Source organism: Macrobrachium rosenbergii, chromosome 9 (genome assembly GCF_040412425.1).
Source record: "Macrobrachium rosenbergii isolate ZJJX-2024 chromosome 9, ASM4041242v1, whole genome shotgun sequence".
NCBI classification, from domain to species: Eukaryota; Metazoa; Arthropoda; class Malacostraca; order Decapoda; family Palaemonidae; genus Macrobrachium; species Macrobrachium rosenbergii.
The window spans coordinates 53825273-53847840 of NC_089749.1; the positions used below are offsets into that span (position 1 = coordinate 53825273).

The following is a 22568-nucleotide window of genomic DNA, read 5'->3' on the forward strand; positions in this document are numbered from 1 at the left end:
TTTTAGTGTTGAAAAACTCCTTATAGTGAAAATTAAACTCGGTACTCTCAATATAATAATATAATTATGGCTATACACTCCATATCTCTTGATACCTGAATCAGCTATACAGTATTTTCAAATGTTATTACAAAAATAAAATCTATACTGCTGTTATGACAAAAGTGTACCAGTATTGACTTTGTAGTCTACATGAAAGACATTAAACAAAATACATTGCTGGTATATCATTGATACTGAAATCTGTAGCTGAGCCCATGTGGTAACTATCAGGAAATCTATCTCCTGAAAAACTGGTATAAACACTACCTTTCAATTACAACACACAGCAACTTCCTACGTGCGATCATTACCTTTTTATGTGTGAGAAAGAAATGAAATTTCAGTATCATAAGGTAATGAATAATATACTGTAGAAAATTTCATGAATGCCTTAAAAAAAAGGCTATATTACTCCAATATTAAAGAAATAAAGTATAAATACATACAGTGAATTTAGAAAACTAGTCTTCACATTATACACCTTGCATATTTGGGATATACAGAAAATGGGCTACTGAAAACGGTCCAGTGATGCAATTTACAAATTCCATAATAAGAAAAAGGTCCTTTTCACAGTCTTACAAGGTGTCATGAATACGAAAAAATTGTTCACAAAGATAGTAATTCAAATGTTCAGAACTTTTAATATTGTATATATACCTTTATTTTACATTAGCTCTTAACCACTGAAGGTAGAAACAAGCCATTCCAAGATTTCAAACTGATTGGTTGTCGCTGTAAATAGCAGGTCTGTGGGGTCTGGAGGAAAAGAAATGCCTCCTAAATAATGTCTTTCATTTTTAATAATAGTGAGTATAAAGGAAAAACATACAATATGTTACAAAATGAGTCCTCATTTTATATTAGCTAATTAGCACACTGGAGGTAAAGATGACTGACCATGCAATATTTTAGTAGCTTGGGCATCTATCGATCACTGCATAGTGATGGACTTTCAAAACTAGAATTCTTGAATTCTCAAACTACATTCTGTGTCAATTACTGAGCATGACTTATGAGTTCATAAACCTAATGGCTGTTTCAGCTGAAAATTACAAGTGTTCTACCAAGTTTGACTAGTATTATGAACAAAAAAGTTGTACATCACAGATGAGGTTTGACTAATACACTGCCCCACCCTTCTGGCTAACTGTGTTTTCTCTAACAACTTTTTGAATGCAAACCTAACAAGAAAGTCATGGGAATGTTATGCTACTTTTAGTTTATACCTCTTGACTCAAAACTGCTTGACTCAAAACTGAATATGTACCCATTAGATAGCTTCAAGTCAGAAGTTGTACCACGGCATGCAGTGCTGCTTCTTAAGCACTTATTAAGAATCGCTAATAAGACATTAGCTTAATTACAGATAGCCCATAAACGTCAGTCAGTGCTGATTATGAAAAATACTTGACTCAATATCCTCTGAGATCTTACTCCGAGAGGTTGTTGAACTACAGTACTTGATTCAATAAAAAAAAATCTGAGGACCACCAGACTAACCAATCCTTAAGTCATTGCAACTCACTCCCCATTCATTCTAACTACTGTATCATTATTTTAATAAATATCTGGTTTTTCATTTTTTAATGCATTCTTCTTTAAAAGCTCTACTTCCTCCTATACTGAACAGATAAAAAGATATAAATGAACAAAAATGTAAAAAAAATCCCATACAAAAAAGCATGTAATACACCAGTGCAAAAAAAAATACAAAGTGTTATTCATTTGCTACTTAACCTTATAATCTCCCATCCATGAACAAACAATCTGGAATTTTTTAATGGAATTTTGGAATTTATTAAGAGCTAATATAAAACAAAAAATTGGTATATATAACTTATCAGTTTGTTTCAAGTTGCCTGTTTACAGCATAAATAGAAAGAACATTTTAGCCTAACACTAATGACTCGCAAAAAACAAATCCAGCGGTTAAAAAAGGGATCTTTTAAATGCGGTAAACTTACCTCAAACATGGTGGCAAAATTATATGTAAGGAAACACATCAAAATATTCAGATGACACATAACTGCAAAATATATGACACATAACTGCAAAATATAAGAAATTGAGAGCGAAGAGAAAATACAATTAATTAGCATTTCTGCCAACCTTATTGAAAACTGATATAATTAATGGACGCAGGAACAACTAACCTTCAATTTCAACACACTACATTCATAAACCTATCCTAACTTCTTTACCTTCCACTTGACAACTGCTAAGACAAAGTTGGCATGTATAAATTCAAAGGACAAAATATTTTGACACCTGAAAGATAAAACACACGAATAAACAACTGCTCGGGAAAGAGCTTAGTCTTCCAGAATTAATATTTTTGCTGCTCTTTATTATCAAGAACCCAACATAAAAGCTCCAACTGCAAACAAAAATTTAACACAAAAATATATTACAATCATAATTAAGTACTGAATACTGTATAGTAAAATAATTTGTAGTTTTCTTAGGTATACAGGCCAGTCTTTTATGTACAGTAATAGTATTCCTCACCATGAACAGAAAATGGTTGTTGAAGCTTGGTAACAAGTTGGTTAATTGGCTATAGGTAGGTGAGTGGGGGGGGGTAACGTACTGTAAGGTAGCACTGTCTGCTTCAGCATCAGGAACTATGTGACGTGATAAAGGTAGGATTAAAATAAATGGCTCTGGATACAAATTACTTTGAAAATTTGGTATTTGTTCCTACAGAAATACCGTACAAACAATCATCTTATGTAGGGACTCAGTCCTTAGGGTGGGTGAACAGCCTCAAAACTGACTGGCAGGTTGAGTCTCTACCTTGAAATGACACGTTCCCAGTCATGCTACTTAGCAGGGAATCAATGACTCCTGTAACCCTGAACAGTCTTCCATAAGGAAGCAAGATTGATAGGACCAACCCCTAGCCAGAGTGTACTCTAGGAAAACTTTTGAGAGCCAAGTACTGTCCTAAAGACAGAGTAACACAAGTCAGAAAGTCAATCATACACCGATAGGTTCAGATTATACCCTCACCACTGGCTCCCCTCTTGTTAAAAGAGAGAGCAGAAGGAGTAACACCTTCTGAGCTCAAGCTCTGAGAAAAAATCCTTGACTGTGAAATCTACTTGCATTGTGCCCCTTCCAGTATTTACTCGACTACTACCTTTCAGAGGAAGGAAGAGAGAGAGAGAGAGAGAAACAAAGTGCAAGCCACTCAAACATTCAACCTCCAGTCTTATGACATCTGAGTAAATTATGCAATATGCTGTCGATTAAAGAGCAGTTTGAAAACTAGGCAACCTACTGAGCAACCACCAAAGATCCTAGGGAAAGAGTCCATGGATCTAGAGACATCCCTACCTGTGAAACCAAAAAGTTCTTCCAAAAGGTTAGGGATGACCATCAAGGTTCACATGATCACGTACATACAGATCATTTCTGATACCAACAGTATTGTACAGCAACAATCTGTTGTATGTAACCCTGTCTGCATGCACATGATCTAGGGACTGTGCATGCACTATGCAAGAAGGTAGTGCCGACTCTTTTCTGTGTACCTCAGCTGAAATACAATGGCAAAAGTCCAGGCCAGTCCTCAAGTGTCAAATGGAATGGGAAGACAACGACTCACGATGATGCTTAGAGGACCCCGTTTCAACCATACCTACTGCAAATATCCCATCCACCAACCCTTGAAGAAAGAAGGTATTTGCTTGAAGTCAAACAGGACTTCTTGTGAGAGGGCTTCTGAAACTTTCTTCTTCCCATGAAAGGAAGGGCCAGAAGAACACAAACACACACAGCTGCTCATGTCCTTCACAATTTCATTATTTACACTTTTTGTTTTTCTTCACTGACAATGGCCAAAGAAAAAGTGTTGGCTTATAACAGGTTGGTGCAGGACTCCCCGACTCACTTGCCAATCAATTACCCACCTTTTTTTGAGATTCAACAACCATTTCCAGCTCATACTGATGGATACTCCAACATAAAGAGTGATGGTTTGTAATTCCAAAGGAACAATTTTATATTTAACTAGCCCCATCTTAAGTTAGGTGCTAACATAACCAAACCAGATTAAACTACTACCTTATCAAAGTCAAAATAAAATGGAATCTTAGTCCCTGTTATCCAGAAAGGGCATTACAGTCAACAGCTAAGCTATAGCACCTTTCAGAAGTAATCCAGTAATTGTATGTAAAAGTGCTGTACAACATATATCACCTCAAACTACACACTAAATCACAGCCATCATTGTAATGAACCAAACATTATTGAAGTGCCAGGTTTCATCGGTATATCCAAGGCACATTCATTATCTCTTAAAAACTAAATATTAAGATTCATGAGAATTGAATCAAGCTAAAAAAATGATTTCCTAAGCACACAGAATTATGCAAATTACTCTAATACAGTACAGTAATCAGTGATGAAAGATGAATAGCTGCTGCATATTTTTCAGTAGAAGTTCTTTGTGTAAACCATTTCAAACAATGTCATTAGCAACACATTATACTACTAATACTTCTAAGTCTATGAACACAATAAGAAAGTAACATTTCAATTCCATTTCTTAATGAATCACGTGAAAGGAATGACTAGGATTTGGTATAATAGGGAAATTACATATTCTAAAACTACAAGCTCATTTTCCATCAGCTGCTTTGCTGTGAAGACAGTACATAGTACCTCAAGTCTTTATCATTATGAGAAGCACTGGCTATTTCTCCCTCACAACACACTTGAGCAAATGGCATTCAAAATACTACATGCTTTTAATTTTCACAAAGTTATATTACAACCAGCATATTATAGAAGTCATTCAAAAAGAACTTGAACAAGGATTCATTAAGACCTTCATAAATTTTCAGTCCCCTTTTTACAAGACTGGACTTCACAACTTAGCTCACACAGAAATGGCTTCCTAACTTTCCCTTTTCAGTTTAACTAACATACAATTACAAAGCACACCAAGATTAATGGAAGCCAAGTATTCCCTGTTCATAACTTAACTGATGTAAAGACAACACAGTTCACAATAATTGTTGAGTTTTGTCAAATTTCATCATGTAAAAAATATTTTAATCCCTGAATATATACTACTATTTATAGATCAAAACATAGGACATTTCTGCTGAATTACCACTAATATAAAAAAAATAAGAAAAATCTCCCTTTCCTTTAGGATGAAAACACCAAGGTAAAAATCACAGCAGTGCCTTCTTTTAAAGTTGGGACGATTATTAAAATTCCAATAAATATATTAAATACACTTATCAAAATATGCACTAAGTGAATGTTGAGGTTCTAATGATAACTTTTGTACCAATGTGTTACCAACACTTTACACACTGATAAATCAAGTACTCCTTACTGTCTCTTTAACTGTTATATCACAGTTTACAAAGTTTCTCTACTGTGACCTAAGACCATGAAAGCTTCAAGCATACTTTAATGTGGTTTTGTAAAAAGACATTATTCTTAAGTAATAAAGCTCATTCTTCATCCACAATTGCACAAGAAATTTGCACTAGCTAAACATGTTTTTCCATCATGCAATTATTTTACTTAAAGCTTGTGCTGCAATGAGGGCAGCATTTTTGTTATCACCTGACTTTCTCTTGTGTGTTTGGAGTTAGAGAAAAACAAAACTGTCTGGCAATTACTGTCTTTCACATTCTTCATGTTGCTTCAACATACTGTACTTTGAGGGGACAAGGTTTATGCTCTCTAGACTTCACTCTCCTCCCTGTAAAAATGAAATAAATTTTATAATGAGTGTGAAAAGAAAAACTGCAGCTATAAATTTTGTTTATATCTGACTGAAAACTTAATAAACAACTTCAAACCAAAAGGCAAAGGAATCATAAAGTTCATTCACTCAGTAATAACCATATCCTGTGCTAGACGACTGAGGATACTGAATTATACTCATTAAATAACACTGGTTCTACATGAGACAATCCTTAGAATTCTTTCTTCCATACCGATAAGCAAACCAGATTACAATTCAGCATGCTTTCTTAAGGAATATGCAGACACTAACTGGTTTCTATGCTTTTACAAATTTCAACCTATTATATCCTTCTGCTGTCATCCATGGTGTCTTGTCCTCTTTCATATGCTGTGTTCTGCCATCCACAGTCTTTGGGATTTTAGGAAATTTGAGATTAACAATTGCCTGACATACCTCTCATGTTCATAATTACGATGCCTTTTCAGGGGCCCTTCCCATGTCAGATAAATGGATGTTGTGCTATTCTTAGCTTTGTATTTTTGAATGTATGCTTCTGTTCTAGGTGCACAGTATGAATTCAAGTCACATCCATACACAGCTACTGGTCTTACAATGCCTAAATAGATTATCAGTTTGGTTGCTCCTGATGTATTTCTTTACTTCAAGATTGGAATTAAATTGTCCTGGGAACTATACTCCTGGACATGAGGATAAACAATATCTAGCTGCAAAGCTTTAGCTGTGATAGTTGTTTTTGCTTTACTTCTCAATATTATTTTCCACTATTTCTGTCTTCTTTTTCAGGATTAACATAGGTACTGTTTCCATGTATGAAGGGTATGCAGGTTATTGAAGAAATTTATAAAATATATGGTTTGTAGTCCATTGTTAAGACTGCATGCGCAGCATTAGGTATATGAACTGACTGAAGGATTCAGCAACTACATGTCTACCGCCTGTCATAACATAGTGAAATCTACTTAGATGTAAGTTATGTAACTATATATCTTTAGTACAAATTCCTCTCACCTTAACTACAGCCACCTACTGGCTGTCAGTTAACTTATTAGAATAAAGGTCATGGTCAAGCCACAATTAGTGGCAACTGTTATAAAAAAAAAAAAGTCTGTTAACCAACTTTAAGGCTACCTGGAATGCTTCATAGGAATATCTGTTGAAAGAATAACCCACTGTATCTCAATGCTTTGATATCAGATAACAGAAACTGCCATTTGTATCTTGTGATATTTCTCAACATATACTAGAAATATTTTCTACTATTTGTTTTTATTTTCTTAAAAAAATTACTGCTCTTCAACTTTTAACAAAAATGGTCATTGCATGGAACATGAACAAATGTACTTGCACAAAAAAAAAAAAAGTTTAAATATCTTACTTGATTACTAGTAGTTACATAGACTAGACCCTGGATGGCAGATGCACTTCCTGAATCACCTGCCATAGACAAAGGTATTGCCACTACATCTGGAGTAATGTGTACTACACCTTCAGTTGACCTTACCTTTAATAAATGAGAAAAAAATTATATATATGTGGGGATTTGGAAGACACTATAAACATGGCTTTGTATACAGGAGATTACGATATGTTGGTGGGAAGTCAGAAAAAGTATAAAATATAAAAAAGAAAAATCTACTTTATGGAAGTTTTATACTGATTTTCAGAATTAAAAATGTATCCATCATATGTTCATGCTTGCAACAACTTACCCTAGAAAGCATTGAGGAGTCCACTGCTGCATATATGTACTGGTCACCAGCCACAGTAACCTGCCCAGGGACTTGTGTTTGTAGACTATCCTGCTGAAATTAATTTATTAATTTATCAATTAACTACTGTTGATCTATGAAAACATTTGTGAGCATGTAACTCCCAAAAATTAAAGTGAACTTGCATTGAATATTGATACACAAGATGTTATGATAACTGAAGGTGTAAAAATTAAAGCAGTTTTCAAGTATAAATATAACGCCCCCTCTTTTATTTGAGCTAGGTGATCAAAAGGAGCTATTGGAATTGTTACCTTTTAATTTGCCCATGCTCAATTCCCACTGAAGAAGGATGCAATCTTGTAATTTTCAGTGAGATTGATAAATCAGAAGTTCCTGAAATCTCTAAGATGACATCCCCAAGATCTCTGAAGCCCTCTTATCAGTGAAGATTTAAAATATCACATACTTATGAAAGAACAATCTTTCATAATTTATTACTGTTGTTTGGTCAAGTTTTAACTTCTAGATACTGTATACAAGATGAAGGGACAAGAAAGAAGGTGAGGGAGGATGGAATTAGTTAAGATACTACCTACTGTAACAAGGTTTTAGCGACTGTATCCACAAACTGGTAAGTGTATGACAAAAAAATTGAAGCCATAGTTACTGGCATCTTAAAAACCACCACAAACAACCTAAGAAATAATATGACCTTAATTGTGACCACTTACTTTCTGAGGACATAATCATGATTCATTACCTAAAGGTTCTCAATGTGACTTCACTCAGGGGAAGAGAGTTTTATGGAGATCTTCTCTAATAAACAGACACAGTGCCTGAGAAAACCTAACCCTTACACTCTCATCCTCCTTTCAGAGGCAGTGGAGGCATTTTTTAAAAATGTTTCCAAATATTTTTGCCATCCATCCTGAAGAGTTCCATTGGACTTCACTATTAATTCTGCACCTTTATCAAGGACAGTTTCCTAAACCACCCCTGTATATTTGTCCTTGTTTAATTCACTTAGCATGGTGTGGGGTCCCTTCCATATTCCTATGGAGACATGGACTGTCTAAATCTCAAACTCCTTTCATGCATACTTGAGACCGTGGGGTTTCAATTTCCACACCTTTCTAATCTAGCAGCAACAACTGACTTCCTCTTTATAGTTGTCCAAGGCATTACCCTCAGAAGATCTATACCTTAGTTTCCATAAAGGCTTAGTCTCAGTAAAAACCTGATTTAAATTGCCAACTGTAACAATCACCGTATGTACTCTCTCTCCTTATACACTCCTACAAAAAGTAGCAATGAAAGTGAGAATCTACCTCCAGTGCAGTCAAATATATCTCTGGGTTCTTAAGAACATTGGTTAGAGTTCAAATAGTAATTATATAAACCTACAATAACTACCTAAATGTAAACAATACAAAATAACTCCTGTTTATATACACCTGTCCAAGAAGTAGTAACTAACTACAGTTATTCAAAGATGGCAACATCATTTTTTTCCTGTAATGCTCCCAGTACAGTTACACTACCATTTGCATTCATTGCTATAATTCTTAACCCAAAGGTGAAGAAGAATATAGCGGTAAGTGAAAGAAGAAGAAATGTAAGCTAACCAAACCACCTGCAATGTGAGCTTAAGCTACAGTGGGTTACTGATATAAAGAGTGAGGAGGACCATTATTATTATCATTAATTAGGTAAATTTGGAAAATAAGTCTTTCCTACGCTATAAAAAAGTGGAGAGCTCATTTCACTTCTAACCTGTATAGAGAATCTCTGACAGAGAAATGTATTGATGGTAACGAGATAATCAAGTCACATTCATATATCCTTACAGGGCTTGCCTGAAGATTCTGATCTTGAATGAGATGTGAAAATTGAAGATGCACAAGTTTAAGAATTTGGGCATCTCCACGGGAGGGACCAAAGGAAATCAGTGAAAAATGAAAGGCAGAAAGCCATGTAGCTTGAGTCAAAGGGACCCTGCAGAAGACCTTTAATGCTACCTGAAGAGTGCAATGTAAGGCACATTGTATGTGTAGTCCCCTTTGGTTAAGGAGGCCCCTATGGAGTACCTCCTAAAAAGAATGACTCAAGGGTTCCCTTATACAGTACAGTATACTAAGATAATTCAGCACTTAGTTAACTAAACCTTTTGGGACATGAAGCCAAAGTAAAAGTGGAGGTTTGTAAATTTTTCATGGAACACTATAATTCAGTATTCTGAAGATAAGTCTGGAAATTTGAAAGTTGAGGAGAGTCAGGTCACAATATGGAGAAATGATCATCATTTTAGTGTAACTAAGCTACTCTGAAAACTACAACAAATTAGATTTTAACAATAGATATAATGGTACACAAAATCAATGAGTTTGAGGATAAACATACTTGACCTAACGCAAATTAAGGAACATATGATCACAAATGGCAATTCTTTACATTCATTTCTACTTTACAAAAACCCCTGCAAAAGAATTTCTGTATGGGTGTGCTTCCTGCCATTTGCACCTTAATTAGCAGGTAACAGTATCCATTTTTAAAAGGGTTGTCAAATCTTTAAAATACATGCTCACTCATTAACTCATACAATTAAAGACATTTCATGAGCCTAAATATACCTTACCTGGACAGTGACTGAATTAACATACTGATTTGCTTGAGGACTTTCAACAGTGACAGCCCCACTTTCAACATCGATATTCACAACATGGGGGAGAGGTGTGGCACTTATTATCGTCTGTCAGGAAATAAGAAAAAACAATTAGAAGGGCTAAAATATTTTTGAATGAAAATTACCAAGACATATAAACCCAAACGAAAATGTTTGGAGGAATGTTACAACAATCTATATTTCCCTAAGTATCTTATCTCGCAATAAAAATTCATACTTTCCCCAATCTAGATGTGATAATACCCAATTACTGTACCTAAGAAGACTTTAAAAGAACATTTCTTACTATGCTGATTTAAAACTGACCAAAACTTGAATATTCAGTCTATAATTGCCTTAGTTGCAACAATTTGTTTTAGATTTATCTTTTCTTCACTGCGACCAATACTCTTCCAGCCAAGCTATTTTTCTTTCAATCATGAATTTAGTTGAAAAAAAATTCCATTTTTAATTTTAAAACAAGGACTCCACAATCTATAAAAAGTATTTTAAATGAATACAATTCTGAAAGCAAAATATTGTGAGCATCAGTAGGTTACATACAAAAAAAAAAAAAAAAAAAGAAGTTTCTTGTGAACGCAGCCTCAAAAATACAAAGCCTTGTAAGAATATTCCCCTCAAAACCCCGTTCTAACTCAACACTGGGTGAAATATTTCTTAGTCCTAACTACACACGTTTCCTTACCCCAGGCTGAATTCTGTTGTTTGTCGATACTGGAGTAGTTGTTGCTGGGCGAGCTGCTTTTTTGGTTTCACTCCGACTATGTCCCGCAACATGAACCAAATAATTATCTTTCTTTATAGTCTCAAACCTACAGATTCCGCAAGTGAAGACTATGCCATCCGCTGGAAATATAAACAATATAAGTAACAAAGAAAATAATACTGTATACAACTAAAAAAAAATTATAGAAAACAAAAATTTTCCAAATTCTATTTCTAGGTACACTCATGTATGTCCATACTTGAGATATTTAAAAGAAGAAAAGTCTTCGGGCTCTGCAAATCTTTGTCTTACAGAAAGTGTCACCTGAAACTTCAGATGCTCATTACCCACCCGCTTCACTTTTTTTCATAGTCTGCAGCACTGTTCACAACTACAAAGAGTTCCTTAATTTGTTTTTTTCAATGCTTGGATTGCATATTTACTTTGCTAGTTCATCAAGTCACAATGTGCCAATGTTCTGAATTATGAATTAAAAGCCTGATTGCTTTCCAAAGAAAGGAATGCTTACTCTATACGGGGAAGCAAAATGATGCGAGATGCATATATTACCTACCCAAGCAAGGATGTTTATCCCTTATATGAACCTTGAATGTAGTTGCTTGTATAGATGCATAATCGCAGTATGGGCATCGATACGGTCGAACACCAGAATGCTGCATTCTGTGACGTCTAAGGGAATTGTGGTCAGCAGTACGATAACTGCATTTCTCACAGGCAAAAGGCTTCTCACCTAAAAATCAATAAAACTTTCATAATAATCATGTTTAAGCAAATGGCATCACCAGAAGTCAAACAACACTTTAGTATAGCTAAGCACAAGAGTGGGTTACAATAACTTGGACCATCAATTATCTCAGTTATAACTTGAGAAATTTATAGGACACTCAATCTCAAGGCACTGATCAATGATTGTGTGGATTATAAAACAAATTTGATAAGCAGAAACATACTGTGCAAAAATTTAAGATGTTCCAGAATGTATAGTATTTTCAATTCTTTTCTTTAAGCCTATGGTTTTGCAATATACTCACACAAAATCATACTGTTTAGTCTACATCCTGTAGGAATATACTACTGCATAAATATGATAATATCTTTGAAAGATGTACTGTACTAGAGTTGAGAATGTTAACCCAGTAGTCTGGTTAAAGTATACAATAATAATAATTATTATTATTTAAACATATTAATTGTACAGCACTTAAAATAGGTGATGAGTGACACTGACAAAACATTCAAGTTAAACTACTTTATAACTATCATAATTCTATTATAAAATCTAATGTAGCAAAATTTACATCTCAACCCCTCATTCGCCTCACTTGGAAAACAGTGCATACACTGGTCTTTCTTCTCAACAGCATTCATAATCAGATTTGGTAAAAACTAAGGGCACAAAATGTTTTGCGATCTGATAAAAGCATGTTCTTGCCAATGTGTGTGTATACAGAAAAAGTAAATCTGCAAAAATGCTGTCAACTACAGATGCAAGACGTTCAAAGAAACAGGGAAATGGATAATAGAAATTTTCAGCAACACGACACAAATTTTTACAGAAACAAATAACGTCATTGCTTTGTATACTCCTCTTTAACTTGTGAATCAAGTTGAGTTACCTGTATGCTGTCTCATGTGCATTTTGAGGGTAGATCGTGATGCTGTCGAGTAGCCACAATAGTTGCAGAGGAAAGGCTTCACTTTATTATGGACAGATTCCATGTGGTTCCGCAACATTCTCTTATCGGAGAACAGCCGCTGGCACTTTTCACACTGAAGCTGTGGTGAGTTTGTCTTCCTCATGTGAACTCCCTGTCAAATAGAGGAAGGACTAACATGCATTCTCAAATTCAAAGATCATGTTTTAATGATAATACACATTGCAAGAGTCCCTGCTAGTTTCACAATTCTTAACCATTTTTCAAAAATTTCACCCAAAGCTTTCAATAAACATACAAAAAACTCATACTCATATAATAAAAGCATCAGCCTCTGATACTGTTTCATGTGATGCTGGTCCCTATTAAATCCATAACAAAGAATTAAATAACGTTTCATAATACAGGTATATCTGCAAATTACCTTTACATTTCTCTGTACTGTACTGTATTATCATAAATATTCAAAAGAAGAGAATAATAAGTACCTTATGACTCCTTAGTTGCCTGGCAGTTTTGAATCTCTTTCCACATATATCACACAATGATGGTCTGTCTTCACTGTGGATTTTGTAATGAACATTCATCAACTTGCTATAGCTGAAATCATAAAATCTTTTTAATATAGTATAACAGAAAGTAAGCTTGGTTCATTCAATTACAGTCTACTGATAAAGACCTATTATTTGACCAAGTCCATAATACTGGACTACTGGCAATTAGGAAGAGATGAGTTGTCCCTACCGTGAGAGCAATATTGCCTCTCTGTGAACCAGGCATTTGGGCAATTCAATAAAGAAAAGGGAAAGGTCCTCTCAGTAAAATTAATAAGCAGTTTTTTCTGCCTTATCACCTGTTCCCTTCAACCACTTCCTACCTCACTGTCCAACTTCTTTTACTTTCCTTTATTCCAATTTTCACCTTTTATATGACACCATATCCCTCAGGCAAATCCTCCAAACTGGGAAAACTAAAATGACTTGTTAATGACATCCTGATTCTCTGTGCAATGTAAATTAGTTTCAAGACCTCTTACCTGCTACCATCTCATTTTCATTGCTCTATCTCAGTTACATGTTTGAACATTAATCATGCACAAGCAAAACTAAAATGTTTTGTTTTTTGTAACTTGAAATTAGGACTCCACTAATGAACATAAAAAGTAATTTGATAATGTAACTCTTGAGTACACACTGCAATAAACTAAATAATCATTTAACAACTGCAACTTACTTGTAAGTCTTGTAATTACATTTGTCACACTTATGCAGTTCCATGTCAATCATGTGTTGACGCCAAAGATGCACCGCTAGATTCCGCCACATGCCAAACTGCTCACTGCACTCTTGGCACTTAAGAAACCCTCCCTCATGGCACTTCCTGTGGTAAGCTATATTACTCTCACTCTTCATCCTTAAACTACAACCGTCAACATCACATCTAATTCCAACAACTTTTTTTGAGCCTTTTGCATTTGGACTATTCTTTTTCAGCTTGGCAACGCCAACTGATTTAGAGTACACTGGACGGCCTGATTTGGTGGAGTTTTTCTTAGATTTTAAACTACCGCTATCACTTGTGGCACTACTATCATTAGTGTCATCATCATCAAAAGTCTGGTCACTCTCATGTTCAGGATCTGGCCTTTGTGGGTCCTGGCTCTTTTCCTTCACCTTTTCTGGGGTAGATTCCTGAGGCTCTGACTTGATGAAAATGCGGCACCTTCCATTATCAACTTCCTCTTTGATCATCATCCTGAATAAACTGTCATTCTCAGAATTATTATCACTGACATTGATTGCTTTCTTTTCTTGTTTTTTACTATTTTTTGACTTGTCTTTGCCAGCCAACAGAGTTTCCTCTGGAGTATTCTCAGACTCCTTCCTGGGAAGATGAACTTTTAATTTCTTTGTGGCAGAGTTTTCCTCTGTCTCAGAATCATCAGAGTCTGATAAATACTCACTGTGTAACTGCTTCATATGATTCACCATTTCACCTTTATCTTGACTAAGAAATGAACACAGACGACACTTAAAACAGGCAACCTGTTGTACGAGCAATTCATTCTTTTTGAACATTTCTTTCCTCTTCTCTTTGCTGCCTGAAGACGGTTTACTTGACAACTGAGAATCTGCCTTTTTAGACCGAGATGATGACACATGATTTATCGTTGGAGGTTGGCTCAGTGTAGGTGTTATTGCTGCACTCTGCTCACTGCTGGATGTGCAAACTGCATCTATGTCCATATGAGACGACTTTGTTTCACTGCGTTCTTCAAGCACTTTTGGTGATAAACTTACATCACAATGCAATTTTATATCATCATCACTCTTGGAAGTAGCAGCTTTCAGAGCACTGGTAAATGTAAGATCAGATGATGGACTGGAAGATTTTTTGTTTAAAGGCTTCTCTGGAGAATATACAAAAGTACCTGGAGCCGTACTTAGAGAAACTTCCGACTCAGATAGGCTATTTATATCTATACACATATTGGAGTTCTCTAAAAATTGGTCAAGTTCAGAAGTGGTCGCTAAATTAGTAAGCAATGCTGGAAAAGGCCCCTGACCAGAAGACAATTTACTACTTGAAATACCTCCTACCATAAAGTCGGAAGCAATATTAGGCAAGCTAAGACTTGGAAGAGGTGGCGAGGGTAAACTTTGAAGGGGTGGTGGTGAAGGCAACCCATGAAGTGGACCAGTATCTGATACAATGCCTGTTCCAAGTGCCCCTTCAGATACTAATGCACTTGTATTGCTGTGAAGGCCATCTCCAGCTCCAGTCAAGGAGGAGCTCAAACTCAATTCACTTTCATCGCTGCGATGGAGTTCTGACAAGAGGACATCACCCGTATGAGACATTCGTGTTTCTGGCATACCCAACAATAAATTTCCTGCTCCACTACCCAACATAATATCAGAACTAGAGGTACGACTAGCAAGGTCTACTAATGCAAGCTGCGAAACTCTTGAGTCAGTAACTTGGTTTTTCAACCGTAGTGAATTATCTTGCGACAACATGCCAGATTTTGTTGATCCGTACACATTTAAAGCAGAAGGTGCAACTCCAGAGGTAACAACTGAGTGAAACACTGGATCTGTGGATGTGGTAAGTCCTTGCTTTGAGCATGTAATCATCTGCGAACGAGGATGAGATTCCAAGACATTGGTATTTTTACTTAAAACATCTGCTAATCCACCAGTACTAACAGGTCTTAAATTACTAGTAGAAACTGAAGTAGGAACAAAATTCTTCTTATTTTTCTCAACAGCTGAAACTGCAAGGACATTAACTCCTGAAACAACACAATTTGATATGGAAGGATTCTGACCAACTGGCAGTGCCTGGAAAAGCCTAATATGTTCATGACTAATGCCATCAAGTTGTGCTTCTTCAATATTTTCAGCACTCTGGCTTCCCAAAAGTGCATGGTCAGATTCATCGTACTGTCTCTGTTGAGGTAGTGGATTCTGGCCTGATAAAGTTGATAAAAGTAGTGAATTATTCAGTGGAAAATGTGAAGGTAAACTAACATTTTCTAACTGAAGAGTTGGTGAAGTTTTGTTAAAAGTATCTCCGTAACCACTAGAACTTCGCAGAGCTCCAGTAACTGTGCACATGCTTGTACCAGAACTCCGTGTTAAAGTTGTTAAAGGACTAGATCCTCGACTTGAGGTGGAAAAGGTCATGTTCAGGGAACCATCTTCCATTTCACCTGAACGTGTTGTGCTTGCAGTTCGAACAGACGGGTTAGGTATAAGGTGAGCAAGTTCAGCTGCTTTGGCTATATGAGATGGGATGTGCTGCTTTCTAGCATCTAACAGGCGATTCAATATCTTATTTGAGGTTATAAGTGTTGACATATTCGAAGCCTGAGAGGCATCTAGTTTTGAAGCATCTAACTGTAGCTGGGATGCACTGAGCTGAGGATTTAGTAAGTGCGTTTCCAAAAAAGTATTAGGACCAGTTGGTATTCTGTTCTGAGGGACAAGAGTAGTAGTGCCATCTTCAGCGCGAGTTGCAGTGTAATTACCTTGTATACGCATCACTGGTAGGCCATCCAAACCTGGACTACAAACAGATGAAACAGGGGTGACTGTAGTTTGACCCTGATTATTCTTTGAAGCTATCAAAACTCTGTCTGCTATCAAGGCATCTATGATCTGTGCATTGGTCAACTGTTGCGATAGTGCTTGCAACAATGATATATTCCCTACTTGCTGTACTCCAGCTGCCCCGAATTCATTTGATTAGAATCGGTAAAAGAGGTGATAGCACTCAAGAGTTTAGCTTGAGCATTTGATGTGTGAATTTCATTTAAATCAAGTGCAGCAGACTGCAAGTCTTGTAAATTCACAGAGCTATTAAGGGGTTGCTGGCGAGTGACTGGTATTCGTGATGCAGTTAAATCATCTTGAGGTTTTGCTGTCTGCTGAGCTGAATCACCATCAATCTGAAAGACAAACCATGAGTTTGAAGTATCATCCTGGTTACCTAATAATATTCTAATGATAATCTTGGAATTGATAACCTGATTATTTACATCAGTATCTAGTGCTGCAATATCAGTAAATATTTTTGGTCATTAATGGATTACCAGGGATCTCTAAAAATACCCTATTAAGACAAAAACAAAAAGAAAAATATTATTTCTCTGGAAAACTGCCTGTACACAATAAACTTATGAAAATGAAACATTAAACTATTCACTATGAAATAAGATAAAACCAAAACATCTGGTTATAGCTACACAAACTATAAAATTTATCATTCACGAACTTGGCCACAGAAACTAATTACTGTAAAATAATGATTTGCAATCTTTTACAAATTTTCCTTTGGTTCCTACCTCAGACTGCACTAAATCAGCAAGGCTATGCATAATCGTAGTTTGAGCTGGCCCTGGCAAATGGGTTTGAAGGTGAACTTGAGCATCTGTTTGTTGTGACTCGATTTGTATGTGAGGCTGTGCATGCATCTCTGGTTGCTGTGAGTGCACTTCTGGTGGTGCCTCTAGATGGGAGGCCAACAAAACTTCATCCTGGGGCTGCATCTGTGGCATGGAGTGGACGTTGTTGGTCTGGACATGAGGCTGTATATGTGTCTGAACAAGAGATTCCAAGAGTCTGTGGGTAGATGCCTGAGCAGGAGTATGTGTCTGTATGACTGTCTGAGAATGTGTTTGTGCTTGTGTACTTGCTAGGGACATAGTCTGTGCAATCCCAGGATCTACAAGTTCAACATCATCTTGTGTGGGGACTGTCACTGAAGGAACTCGCAAGAGACTTGGCAGAGAAGTCCCATGAGGTACAGCCACAGTAGCTGGCTGGGATACTTCTGTCCTGTTCCCACGTGTTTTTTGTATCTTACGCCTGCCTTCATCATTCATCTGAAATGAAATCCTATGATCAGCAAGGATTGAATACAAGGATATAATAATTTGTTAATTTAAAAAATCTTTTCACAGCTTGCACACAAAAACTTTTGAGAGTAATAGAAGTGGGACGGAGTATCAGTGTAACATTCCAATGGACCTGGCCTAAATCACACCAGATTCAAGTCTAGTGTGATTTAGGACTGTACATGCTTTGTACGAAGATTTATATAAAAATAATGTAAACTCTAACCAATTCTTTATTTGAATCTGTATCATTTTTATTTCACTGGCATTATAGCATTACATTATTATTACTCTATAATGCAATGGATATTTTTTAACATATAACATGTGTATCTTTTTTTCCAACACTGATTACATGTGCAACATTCAAGTACAATGAATTAGCTCTTTCTTAACTGTGGTTTTGTAAAATTCCTCACACTTTTATCTTTTCAATATTAACACATCATTCCTACTTAAACAATTAGTAACATGGGAATATGGTACAGTACATTTGGTTTGTGATAAAATACTGTATAATGGGATTACTCAGCCAATTCCCCCTTATGGAAGAGGTGTGTGGATTTTGACTGTGGGTGAAGGGAAATAGGTTAAAGTTGCCAAGAAGAATTTACATCATAGTATGTGGTGTGAGGACGTCTGAACACAGGAGAAACATGGAGACTTGGGAAAGTGATAAAAAGGCCAATGCAGATGAAAAAGCATACAACTCCTAAGTCTTTGGAAGAAGAAGACAGAACTACAAAGTTCCAGATAGATGGAGTGAAAAAAGTACTGGAATGGAAGGGCCTTAATAACCATAAACAAAGCAAGTTCATGCAGGATATGGTTGACTTGATTTTCAAAAATCTTGAGCTGTCAAGCTGAATACTGGGGAACTTTCAGCCATTCAGAGGAAGTTGGAGAGGCTGGATAGCAAGACAGAGATTCAGAATATAAATGAGATGAAGTACAAGGATCTAAAGGTAGAACTGAGAGAAAACTCTACAGCTAGAGAGGTTGCACAACAAGATTTTAGTACGAAAGCAAGAATGGAGGTAAAGTAAATGGCTAAAATTGGATACAACTAGAGGCCGAAGGGATGCTATAAACGCCTACAGTACACCATGTGAGGTACGTACAATGATGGCACATTTCCCCTACAGGGTGCAGGACATAGAGGAATAACACAGTATGTATAGGGAGGTCAATAGAGCACTGATGATCCTTTTGTAATGGTATGGGATGAGGCTAACAATGTGAATTCCATCCTTTATTGAACTGAATATGGAATTTAGACCAAAGGCCAAGCACTGGGACCAATGAGGTCAACCTCCTAGTTGCACTATGAATCAATTGTTAGGAGAGGATAGAAAGTTAAAAATAAAGTATACCTTAGTTTAACCAGACCACTGAGCTGATTAACAGCTCTCTTAGGGCTGGAACGAAGGATTAGATTTATTTTACGTGGCTAAGAACCAACTGGTTACCTAGCAACGGGACCTACAGCTTATTGTGGAATCCGAACCACATTAAACCGAGAAATGAATTTCTATCACCAGAAATAAATTCCTCTAATTCTTCGTTGGCCGGCCGGAGACTCGAACTCGGGCCTAGCAGAGTGCTAGCCGAGAACTCTACCGACTCGTCCAACGAGGAACTAGGATAGAAAGTAAGATGGAAGAAAGAGAATATGAAAGGAGGTACATTAAAAGGAACGAAAGGGGTTACAGCTAGGGACCTAAGGCACACATATGAGGTGCAATGATGGTGCTACCCTCCTATGGGGTTCATCCTTTATTCATCAGTCTCAAGATCAATATGACAATGGCTACTGTTTTTTCCTCTGGAGCCATCCTATATATATATATATGATATATATATATATATATATATATATATATATATATATATATATATATATATATATATATATATATATATATATAATGATTCCAGGGCTCATAAAACCAATTTGACAAGGGAGAAGCATTATTAACATTTTTGTGTCCTTTCTGGTCATTGAAGATATAGCCTAATATGAAAAATATTTCCTGGACATCAATTTCACCACTGCATGAGATAAGGCTTTTATATATATATATATATATATATATATATATATATATATATATATATATATAATGTGTGCATGCAATGATTAATAATTCAGACATTACATGATCATTCACTTGAGCCAATATGAAAAACTTTAACATTATGTACTGATTGTTATCCTAAAAAGTTCAGCAATTTTTAACTTACTGAAAAATAAAGTTGATGCCTGAAACAAAAATTCTGCAAAATCCCATATCTGTCCATGCTACGTTTTACGATAAAATCATATAAAAACCTCGCATAAATGTAATGCCTAAAACCCAAAACCTATACAGGGTATACCTACTAGTTTTTATTAAGGAAACCTGTTTCTAATTATTTTTCGTAGTAGGTATACAGACCATTTTCCCACCAACCTACAGCCAGTTTTCTTAAGCCTACACACAACCTGTTTTCCCACCCTGACCTGGACGAGTGTAGGCTAGCCTACCTAGTAACAAATGTCAAAAATAAGGACCATTGACGGAAGGAAATCGATAATTATGCGAGGTCACTCCAAATCATTAAGGGTTGGCTTAATAAATCATCCACATGAAACAAGTAAAGCAAAATACAGGGTAATATTCGGAACCATGGTCCTTTATGATAATCAACGTAGGCCAGCCTATACCTATTACTTTTTCCAGACGGATTTTCCAAAATAATTACAGCTGTCTGTGGCGACAAATAACAAAATGAGGCAACAAATAATGAACCTGAGATAACCGAAAAAAGACATCGTGACGACCAAAGTCGTAGTAAGAAAATCATTTTCATTTTGGCTGCACCTTCTTTTCCTCGTACCGACAGGACAAAGAGCCTGCCAATCTCCCGCAGCAGGTCAACAATCATCCCTTAGCCTGAGGATTGCACATATCTATGTGCAAACACGGCCAGTTAAGGGCCAGTAACAATAAAGAACGTCTATCTATAGGGACGTGCGTTCCATGAATGAATATCCCTGGCAAAAGTTGTAGTGACTAGCCTCGCCCACCCTCCATTTTGACGCCTGCAAAGTTCCAGGTTCTATATTTTCTTTTCATTGCTACGCTCATTCAGTAAGTTCGCCCTTTTGCACATACGGTTAGATAATTCTTAAATAAACAGCTGATTATATATGCTACCTAATATCGAGCCTAAATACCAAGGAAAAGGCAAAATACTACACAATATATATGGTAGCTGGCAACTTCATATTTACTAGCCAGCCTCACTCAAGCCTTTGATAGAAGTCGTGATATAAACACCGTCACGAGGCTAGCTCCTCCCACATTTACTCCTATTCAAGAAAGCTAACAGCGAATATTTCCCTCCGATATTTCCCGTCTTACCTTGATAAACGATCCTGTAAAGAAATATCACAAATCCGGCATTTGGTTTGGACGTTAAAAAGGTATTATGTACACTAGCCGTATCTCACTGACAACACTTTCCGCCATTACTAATCGAGGGGCCTGTGCAAGGCGCGTACAAAACGAGCCCTGATTGGTCGGTTGTAACTTCAATAGTAAGGGCGGGACTTTTAAAAATTACAAATCAATTTTTTTTTTCTTATTCCGTATTATTGTCTTGAACACTCACTTCGCTTAACGAGGCGAAGGGTCATATAAAGATACAAACAGTAGTTGTAATTAATCCTTTAAGGGTGTCTGAACGACGAGAATTGCGATACATTTTCCGAAAAAATGTCAGCCTGTTTCTCTGCTGCAGGCAACAAGTGGTTTCAATATTTTGCAGTCATTCATCATTCATGGCTTACGTTTTCGGGTGTTAGGAGCTGTTAGGAGATCGTTATAATACAGAAAGCAACAGTTCATACCTGGAGATGAATGGACATTTTAAAATGTAGCTAGTCGTGCATAATTATCTTGGAATTGAATAAAGAAATGAGTCACCCCTGAATCCCAGCAATCAAGGCGTCTTCTCTTTCAACTCGTGGCAATGCGTTTTATTTTGACTTGGTTCTTCCCTTACTTCTGAATTACGGCAGTACCCAAATTTTGAAACAACTATGACAAATAATAAATGATAAAACTGCCCTATTGCTAATTGTACAGTTGTTTCATAAGTGACGTTTTAATTTGCAAAAATGCTAGAAGTATTTTGCCCCATAGTTTGTGCTACAATCTTTTTTTGAATCAACTTCCAGTCTGTTGATGTACATTGCTGTTTTAATGATGAAAGGTAATCTCTCTCTCTCTCTCTCTCTCTCTCTCTCTCTCTCTCTCTCTCTCTCTCTCTCTCTCTCTCTCTCTCAAAAACCTTGAGTATCACAGAAATATTTGGGTTCCGAGAAAATCTGCCCGTGAGTTTCGTTCTACGGTTTTGATGGTGCGTCAGCTTTACTGGATATTTTTATGTTTACATTACTGGGGCATTATACACACACACACACACACACACACACACATATATATATATATATATATATATATATATATATATATATATATATATATATATATATATATATACACACACACACACAGTATACAGAGAGAGAGAGAGAGTCACAAATATAGTTTCATATCG

The 22568-nt window shown here is 36.2% G+C and overlaps 1 protein-coding gene across 1 annotated transcript; it reads right to left on the minus strand.

Annotated features, from left to right (window-relative positions):
- Positions 1–45: 45 nt before the first annotated feature.
- On the minus strand, positions 46–21977 carry LOC136841809 (uncharacterized). The gene is given in 12 exon segments (XM_067109113.1): positions 46–5773; positions 7158–7283; positions 7492–7584; positions 10130–10243; positions 10863–11023; positions 11458–11634; positions 12521–12713; positions 13048–13159; positions 13793–16794; positions 16797–17012; positions 17409–17948; positions 21856–21977. Coding segments are annotated over 12 exon segments (4764 nt in total). The 5' UTR covers positions 21874–21977; the 3' UTR covers positions 46–5761.
- Positions 21978–22568: the final 591 nt, after the last annotated feature.